The following is a 9,815-nucleotide window of genomic DNA, read 5'->3' as shown; positions in this document are numbered from 1 at the left end:
ATGATTTTCTCATTGTATTTGGCTCTGATTTGCTTTTGTTGATGATCTTTTAGTAGTTTAATTTATTTTTGTGGTTCGTTTTCCGTAACAGAAAAATTGTTTGTATACAACTTTTGTTCAATTTTTTAACATGAATATTTCGTTTTTTCTTCGTATGGTCATCATATGATATTATGTAACTAATTTCTTGTGTTAATGGTTATGAAAAATATCCTAATTATATATATGTTTAATTTATACATCTAATTATAAACTTTCATTTTAATTTTAAATATTTTTATTTTTTATTAAAATTAGCCGCATTTTATTTGAAAAAAAAAGATACAAATTATGAAAGAGAGTTGAAAACAGAAGACGTCTTTCGCAGAACGAGAGGTGATCAAACTTGGAGGGCGGCGGCGGCGGAGATGAAGGTGGTTCATTTGATGCGACGGCAAAGGGTGATTCCATCACCAACAGGAAGCATGCAAATCTCGATCCTGGGGTCAACAGCAAGAGCCTTGTTGACAACCAAAATAAAGTCTCTGTTATCCCTAACATACTTCGGGAGAGGAGCATCAGGTGGCGCCACCACCGTGCCGTTCCACAGGGTGTTGTCGTAGCCGATCAAACCACCAACTTTCACCAGCTCAATCAGCCGCTTGTGGTAGTTTATGTAGTTGTCCTTATCAGCATCCACAAAGATGAAGTCAAAGGATGCATGATTCTTTTCCTGCCATTACAGAATCAGTTAACCCATACAATTTCTCAAACAAGAAAAAAAAAGAATCATGGGACTGGTAAAGTTTACATCTTTGACTAATTCATCAAGAACCGGCATTGCAGGTCCTTCTTTGAAATCAATTTTGTGTGCAACACCAGCTTTTTGGATAATTGGCAGACCCAGCTCGTAGTTTTCTCTGTTAATATCCATGGCCAAGATCTTCAAACAAACAGAAACTGGGTTAAATCTCTGGTGTTATTTGAAGGAGAAATTCAATGATTAACTAATAAAGTTATCTAGGATGGATCAAGGGGAGGCGTAGTCTCCCTAAAATTTTTATATTCATATATATATATATATATGATATTTTATTTATATTTTTAGTTTTATAAATTTATCCTCTAATATAAAATCATTCGTTCGTCTTAAGAATCACCTTTCCATCATCAGGGAGAGCAAGGGCCGTAGTCAAGAGAGAGTAGCCGGTGTAAACACCGATCTCCATGGTGTTCTTGGCATTGATCAACTTCAGAAGCATGTTCAAGAACTGGCCTTCATCAACTGATATTGCCATGGCTTTCCTGTTTTCAACCATTATTTGAAAGGGAAAAGAATTCAACAAGAGTTGTATAGAGGGGTGATTTCATTGATGGATCGAGAGAGAGGAAGTGGACATATATTTTAATTTTTTTATACATTTTATTGATAATTTATTTTTATTTTTAAAATTTTATAATTTTTTTCGTTAGCATAGGATCATATGTGGGTCTTTACGTGATATAATATGAAAAATCAGAATGAAGAAACAGATTACAATGGATGCTTGGCGGTTCTCTCTCTGAGCTCCTTCATGGGTTCAGGCTCTCTATGATACACACTAGTCTCCAGGATATACTGTCATAAAACCAAAACCCCATTAATGAAAAAAAACCTAATGCCAAACTATTATTTAAAAATAAAAAGAACCAACAACATACCTGGTAAAGAGCATCACTCTGCAAAAGGCTCTTCTGGCCAACTTGTCGGTGCCCGTAAGCCTGAGATAGCTGCTGCTCTTCTGCTTTGGCTTCCATTGCCACAGTTCTTCAAAGCTTCTTCGGTTGTACACCTTTGATCCGAATAAGTAGATGCAAGGAGCTTATATGGAAGTTGAAAACCCCGGTCCGACCGGTAATTTTTGGGTGGGGAGTTGAAGTCACTAAATTCCAATGGGACCACTAAGGGACCAAGCTATGCAAGGAACTTATGTGCGGCGTGCGGATCACGTGCAGCAGCCTTAATATGCGACAAAAAAAATGTATTATCGATTTTGTTATTATTTTTTTAACAAAATCGATAAAAATATTACCAGAAACATTATTATTTCTACCGATTTTATTATTATTGGATGCTTTACCGGTTTTATTAACAAATCCAGTAAAGTGCTATCGGTTTTGTTATTTTTTCTACTGATTTTGTTATTATTTGACACTTTATCGGAATTGTTAAAAAATATTAATGTTTTAGGTATAAATAAAAATATTTTAGGTAATTTTTACTGATTTTGTTAAAAAAATAATAACAAAACCGGTAGCGACTTTTTTTAACTGTATAATAAGGGTGTCGCATTGTAAAATTTCCCGTGGAGTGTTCTAAAACAAATACAAGTAGATAATATGTCCTCTCAATATTTTAAATCTTCATATAATTTAAATAATTTTTTATTAATAATATATTTTTTAATTTCTAAAATTTCTAGAATGAACTTCATCAACTGAGTTGTGATATCACTTTGTTTCTTAAGCCTTACAATAGTATATTGATAACCGAAGGCAAAGAAGCCTAATTTTAATGGACATATTTGCTTGTTCGTGTGAGAGTTAGAAAAATAATGCCAAAGTTGATATTGGGATACATCAACTCTGTTGTCGGTTTATGCATTATGCTGGGTTACAGAGTTGACGAGGTTTATGCATGGATCTCAAAGTGGCATTCTTTGGTCATCTGCTGGTCTATTTTCCTAAAAGGGAGTTGGTGCGGAAGAATCCGGCATTGAACAGCCATCACAAACGGAAAGTGATCATAAATTTTTTGAACGCAGAAGGCTCTAGTACTGAAAAGCTGTCACAAGCGGAAAGTGACCCCAAAATTTTCAAATGCGGAAGGCTCCGGCATTGAAAAGTCCTCACAAGCAGAGACGGAGCCATGTGTATGGCTGGGGGCCCGCTGCACCTAATTTTCTATTATTAAAAAATATATAGGGAAAAAACATGATTTTTTTAAAAACATTTTTATAATCTTTACAATTCAAATGTTGCTACAATTTTTTTATATTTTATATGATTAAATATTTTTAAAACTTTTTTATATAAAATAGAATTAAACTAAAAAAATAAAATAATTGGTGTCAATTCAACAAATTCCTAACTTTTTTATGAGTTGATTTAATTTAATAAAGTTTTAAAGTTGATAGAAAAAAAGTTGAGAGTAAACGATAAGTCGTATAATTTTATATAAATTATATTTATTTAATATATTTTAGAATCTTAATTTATCTACAGGTTCACATTTTATTAAGAAATTATATTGTGCATGTATTTGAATATGTTAGATATAATCTCCACCTTAAACAATAATTTTGATGGAATTAAGATACAGGAGAAGAAAATAGCTACAAGGCAAATACAACATCAATTTTAATTCTAATAATTCTTTTGTAATTTGATTAAGATAAAACTAATTAACTACGTTAATTTTTATATATTTCTTCTTTTGCTTGATGCGAATAACCACAATTATAAATATGATCATTAGAAGAAGATAAATATATACTTTATTTTATATAATTTTATTTGTTAGTTGTTGATTTGTGAATTGCATAAATACTTTATTTCTAATTTACTCACTGAACTATACACTCTCTCTTATTTTACTCACCGTACTTTCAATTTTTCTAATTTACTCAATGAACTTTCAAATTGCTGTTGTTTTGACCACTCTAAATTATTTTATTATTATATAGATGATGTGGCATTATTATTATTATTTAACATAAAATAATTTTAACTTTACCCTTATATTTTAGACAAATACTAATTTGAACCTAAGCTTTAAATAATATACCAATTTAACCCCTAAATTTTAGATAACATATTTTAGCTATAGTTTAATGGTTAAATTAAATTTCATCTAAATTTTAGAGTTAAACTAGTATTCTATCTAAAATTTAAGGGTTAAGTTAAAACTTAATCATTTTTAATAACATGTCACGTTAGTAAACTAACGACAATCAACTGTCTAGTTATCAAAATAAGATAGATCGAAAATAAACGTGACTAGAATTGTAACTTTTTTAAATCATTAACCAAATTTAAATTGTATGAAAATTAAGGGGGCACTAGTATCATTTACTCCTTTTTTTATTTAAATTGTATTTTAACTTATTTGGGGCATAGGGTGAGCCATGACCTAGGTAGGCCTAGACCTACACACGCCCTTGCTCATTCTATGGGTTTTCCCAAGACGTATATAAATTTATTTAGGGATCTACGACAATTGTTACGGCGACTTAGAACTCGTAAGTTATGAGTTTCAATACAAAATATTTTTATTCAAATTTTTTATTTTGATGTGATAAAATTTAATAAAAAAATATTTTGTTTAAACTCGCTATCTCGACGTGATGAGTTTGAATAAAAAATATTTTTTATTAGAACTTGCCACCTAGAATTAAAGAGTTCCACAAACACTGTAACAGATGTCATAGATCCCAAAATAAACCTCTACCTACCTTATTTTCTAAAAAAAAATTCATATTGACCCTATTGGCAAAAAAAAAAAAAAACTCAGCTCATTCTATACTCTATAAAATACATAAATATTTTTATATAATATTTATATTGCTTAGATAATTTTCATTTATAAATTAAAGAATGTTAAATGTATTTGATATTTTATTCTCATGTATAATAAATTGATAATAATATTAGTAAAATTATTTTTTTTAAAAATGAGAAATATCATTTAAGATTGAAAGTTCATAGCTTCATGAGAAACTAGTCCGTTTGGTTCTAGAAAATATTTTCTAATTTTGTTTTCAGAAATAGTTTTCATTTTCAACTTTTTGAAAATTAGAAAACATGATTTGTTAATATAAATGAAAACTCTAATTCAAAAATAAAATATTAAAAAGTAAATTATCTAATTTTTAAATAGAAATAAACAAATAGATATTAAATAAATAATTAAACTATAATTATTAAAAAAATTCATTACATAAATTTAATATGTGAATTATGTAAATATAAAAAAAATTGATAAGAAATTTTATAACACAAAATTTATTTTAGTTTATAATAAAAATATAATGTTAATGTATATTGAACATCAATTAAATTTAAAAAATATACAAAATTTTGTTATAAGCAATAGCACAAAAAGTGTCATTGACATAAAAAAAAATGTTTAGTGGTAGTTGAGACTCTCAAACTTTTGGGGAAAAATAACTAGTGTAGTCCCTGAACGTTTTTTCCCACAAAATATGACTCTTAAACTTAGAAAAAGATTAACCTAAAGCTTTAAATAGAGGAATCAAATGTTGATAGTCACGACGCTTACATGATAATTCATAAACTTACATGGTAATCTATAATTTTGACGTGACAGTTTATGATACTATTGTAGTTGTACTCTATGGACGATGATGTGATTGATGGACTTAATTAATTATTAAAAAAATTGAAAATTTATTTAATTAAAAGAAACTAAAAAATTATTTAAATTAAAAATATAAAATATAAACAATTATTAAGATATTCAATACATTAAATATAAAAATACTACAAAATCAAACTATTAAAAAATTTGACTTAAGGACTACATTGAGTGTAAAAACCATTTAAGCATTATATTAATTTTTTTTATAAAAATTTGTGTCATTTCAAATATCATGAAATCAAAAAATTATTGTTAGAATGATTTAAATTTGTATAATTTAAGTTAAAAAATTAGATATCATGTTTTCTTATTTTTCAAAATTTCAAAATAATTTTAATAAAAATACTGAAAACACATTTTTTATGTTTTCATATTTTCACTTATTTATTATTTCCATTTTTCATAAACCATTTTCTAATTTTATAACTAAATACGATTTCTTCAACATTTGTTATTTTCTAAGAAAATGAAAATCTTCAATATTTTCTAAAACCAAACTAACCCAAAGATTTTGATTGGGAAGATAATCATGCTTTAAGTTGCGAAATTATAAGTAAAAACCATATTAATATGGTACTCTACAATGATCATCAAACGTGCAATATGATTTAAAAAATCCACAACTAGGGATGGATCCAGGAGGACTGGATGGACTTAATTAACTAAGTGTTGAATCTCTTTAATTCATAAAATTCTTAAGAGTGTTTCTAAAGTCTAATTAATAATAAGGTAAATTATATCATTTCTCATTAGACTTTACTCTCTCTCTCATATTTTATTCATTGTATTTTTAGTTTTTTTTAATTTACTAACTGAACTTCGCTTTTTGCATTTTTCGAAAGCGTTTTTTATTCTTTCTTAAAAAATGAACTTCGCTTTTACAAACTAGCCTCGGGGAGGGCTAGATCTGAGAAAAGATCTTTCGAACCCCTTCCCTCCGATCATCGGCGTTTCAAAAAAAAGAGGGAAAAAATGAAACTCGAGCCACATACAAGCGGGAACTGAATCAATATAGGTAAAAAAATACCTCTTTTATTTGCGTATTTACTTTCGAATAGTACAACTTTGCTCCGATCTACCTTGATTTTTTTGTATTTTCTCTTTGTATTTCTCTCGGGTATTCTAATATCTTCCTTGTGATTTTTTTGTATTTTTTGCATGCATTTATAGTCTAGAAAGAGCTATTTTTAGTTTCGATTGTTGAGAGTTTTATTTGGACTAAAACGCTTGTTGTTGACTTCTTGTTATTTTTGGGGATGTTGGTACCGAGGTGAACACCAAAAATCTCGGTTGCGTGAGGCGTGAGGAGTCATCGGCAACGCTTGAGGGGATTAGTGAGATGCGATTGGAATGAAGGGGAGGGTTAGGGTTTCAAAAGTCTAACTGATTCGAGTTCATCCGATGGCTGGGTCTCGGCTAGGTCAAGCGGATCGGGTTGCTCCTTGGGTGTTCTGTTGGGTATTGGGTCCACTGTTGGGTTTGCTTGTATTTGGGTTGATGTGTAATTGGCTTGCTGGGCTTTGTTATGTAAATTATTATTGGACCTGCAATCGAATAATAAAACAAGTTAATATGTATGTATATGTAGTAGTATATGTAGTAGTATGGGTTATATAATTAAAGTATCTAACATAAAATGTATATATAATACATATACACTATATACCCTAAAGTATAATACATTAACTACATAACATAAAGAGTATATAAATGCCATAAAGTCGGACGAAAATTCTTGTCGACAACTGCCCCTCTTTGCACATTATCGTGTAACGAAAATAGGGCAAAGATTAGAAGACACAAATTTCGTCCATATTGAATATCCTCTGTCGTAGAGTTGAAATACGACGTTAAGACTGGTTTGTCAATTTGGATTGAATCACGAAATGATTCCCTCGTAGTGAGGTTGAGTTGAACTAGAAAATTCCGAGCATGATATCCCTCGTTATGAAGTTGAAACCGAACTCAAGGCTTTGGAAAGTAGCTCCCGAATCATCTTCTAGCCCAAGATACTTCGTCGTAAGCTGAAACTTGACCTGAAGATTTCGGTGTTGCTGTGTTACAGATAACTCATTCATCGTGAAGTTGGGTAAATCTTTTAGGTACTATATCCTTCGTTGTGAAGTTGAAATCATAGGTAAATCGGAACGTGGCTTCTTTTTGCCAATCTTAACCTTGGCCTTCTTCCCGACTTAAATACCTCTGTGTGGAGATTTGTCCAAAAAGTATTTTCTTGTTGCTACGTTGCGGCAAGTACGCTCTCGAGCTGAACATGATCGATCTCGAAAGTTCTTGTTGACAGATAACTCTTTTCGCCCTTGAGTTATGCTGAAAATTTGATATGCCATTAAGCTGAATGTAATCAAACTCGAAGGTTTTTATTAATAGATAACCCTTCTCGCCTTGAGTTATACTGTAAATTTGATGTGCCCTTGAGCTGAGTGTAATCAAACTCGAAGGTTTGTTAACATATAGCCCTTATCGCCTTGAGCTATGCTGTAATAGGCTGAGAGATAACCCCCTATTATTACAAATGACTAATTTGCAGTGAAACTAAGTCAATCCACTTGGGTACGATATCCTTCGTCGTGAAGTTGAAATCATGGATGGCTTATTCGCTGTGAAGTTGAACCTTGAATTGGATATCCTTTGTTGTAAAGTTGAAATCCAATATTGTGTAAGTTGCATTGTTTCGAGTCCAATATCCTTCGCTGTGAAGTTGAAATTGGCTCCTGAATGAAACTAGAAAGTTGTTTGTTTGACAGACAGTTTTTCTCGATTTAAGTTGTCTTGTAAATCTCCTCTAAATAAAGGATGGCCCCCGATCGTAAATCTTTAGATGACTCCCCTTCATGGGAAAGCCCAATGATAAACTCTGTCAATCGGATATCATCCGTCGTGGAATTGAAATATGGCTTGAAAAATTTTAACTGGAAAATAGCCACTCTAATTCAAAACTAAAATATTAAAAATGTATGTTTTATCTAATTTTTAAATAAAAATAAACAAATAGCTATTAAATAATTAAATTAAACTATAATTATTAAAAAAAATCATTACATAAATTTAATATGTGAATTATGTAAATATAAAAAAATAAATTCGATAAGAAATTTTATAACACAAAATTTATTTTAGTTTATAATAAAAATATAATGTTAATGCATATTGGACATCAATTAAATTTAAAAAATATACAAAATTTTGTTAGAAGTAATATCACAAAAAATGTCATTGACAAAAACAAATATGTTTAGTGGTAGTAGAGACTCAAACTTTTGGGGAAAAAATAACTAGTGTAGTCCCTGAACGCTTTTTTCCACAAAATATGACTCTTAAACTTAGAAAAAGATTAACCTAAAGCTTTAAATAGAGGAATCAAATGTTGATAGTCACGACACTTACATGATAGTTTATAAACTTACATGAAAAACTATAATTTTGATATGACAGTTTACGATACTATTGTGGTTGTACTTTATGGACGATGATGTGATTGATGGACTTAATTAATTATTAAAAAAACTTGAAAATTTATTTAATTAAAAGAAATTAAAAATGTATTTAAATTAAAAATATAAAATATAAACAATTATTAAGATATTCAATACATTAAATATAAAAATACTACAAAATCAAACTATTAAAAAAATTGATTTAAGGACTACATTGAGTGTGAAAACCATTTAAGGACCATATTAATTTTTTATAAAAATTTGTGTCGTTTCAAATATCATGAAATCAAAAAATTATTGTTATAATGATTTAAATTTGTATAATTTAAGTTAAAAATTTAGATATCATGTTTCCTTATTTTTCAAAATTTCAAAATAATTTAAAAAAAAATTACTGAAAACACTTTTTTATGTTTTCATATATTCACTTATTTTATTTCCATTTTTTATAAATCATTTTCTAATTTTATAACCAAACACGTTTTTTTCAACCTTTTTTATTTTCTAAAAAAATGAAAATCTTCAATATTTTCTAAAACCAAACTAACCCTAAGATTTTGAATGGGAAGATAATCATGCTTTAAGTTGCGAAACTATAAGTAAAAACCATATTAATATGGTATTCTACAATGATCATCCAACGTGCATTATGATTTAAAAAATCCACAACTAGGATGGATCCGGGAGGATTCTATGGGTGGTTGCCTCATAAAAATTTAAAATTATCATATATTTTAGATGTTTTTCTATGTAATTTTTTATTAAAAATATGTTCAAGTTTACTCCCTAAAATTTTATAAGTTCAAGTTTGCGCCCTAACTTAAAATTTTGTGTCCGTCCATATCTATAATTATAATATTTGAAAATAAAAATTAAAGAGTCTAGAGGAATTAGAAATATAAACTCATAAGGAGAGGTGATAAAATTTGGAGGGCGGCGACGGTGGTGACTACGACCGTGGT

At 29.1% G+C, this 9,815-nt stretch overlaps 1 protein-coding gene across 1 annotated transcript; it reads right to left on the bottom strand.

The window, feature by feature from the left end:
• Nucleotides 1-259: 259 nt before the first annotated feature.
• On the bottom strand, nt 260-1,776 carry LOC120204957 (caffeoyl-CoA O-methyltransferase-like). The gene is made up of 5 exons (XM_039204937.1): nt 1,681-1,776; nt 1,518-1,597; nt 1,140-1,284; nt 791-922; nt 260-712 (listed from the first exon to the last, which is right to left on the bottom strand). Exons 1-5 carry the CDS (start codon nt 1,774-1,776, stop codon nt 419-421), a joined length of 747 nt encoding a protein of 248 aa, XP_039060868.1. The 3' UTR covers nt 260-418.
• Nucleotides 1,777-9,815: the final 8,039 nt, after the last annotated feature.

The sequence above is a fragment of the Hibiscus syriacus genome, unplaced genomic scaffold, assembly GCF_006381635.1.
Source record: "Hibiscus syriacus cultivar Baekdansim isolate YM2019G1 unplaced genomic scaffold, ASM638163v2 tig00011761_pilon, whole genome shotgun sequence".
Lineage (NCBI taxonomy): Eukaryota > Viridiplantae > Streptophyta > Magnoliopsida > Malvales > Malvaceae > Hibiscus > Hibiscus syriacus.
The sequence above is the reverse complement of the archived record's forward strand: the minus strand, read 5'-3'. Positions and strand labels throughout refer to the sequence as shown.

Bases quoted from the DNA above. Each gene is read 5' to 3' on its own strand.
- LOC120204957 (XM_039204937.1), bottom strand. From the start codon at position 1,776: ATGGAAGCCAAAGCAGAAGAGCAGCAGCTATCTCAGGCTTACGGGCAC. The intron at 1,598-1,680 runs GTATGTTGTTGG...GTTTTATGACAG, and splicing joins AGAGTGATGCTCTTTACCAG to TATATCCTGGAGACTAGTGT. The intron at 1,285-1,517 runs GTAATCTGTTTC...GGTTGAAAACAG, and splicing joins AGAACCGCCAAGCATCCATT to GAAAGCCATGGCAATATCAG.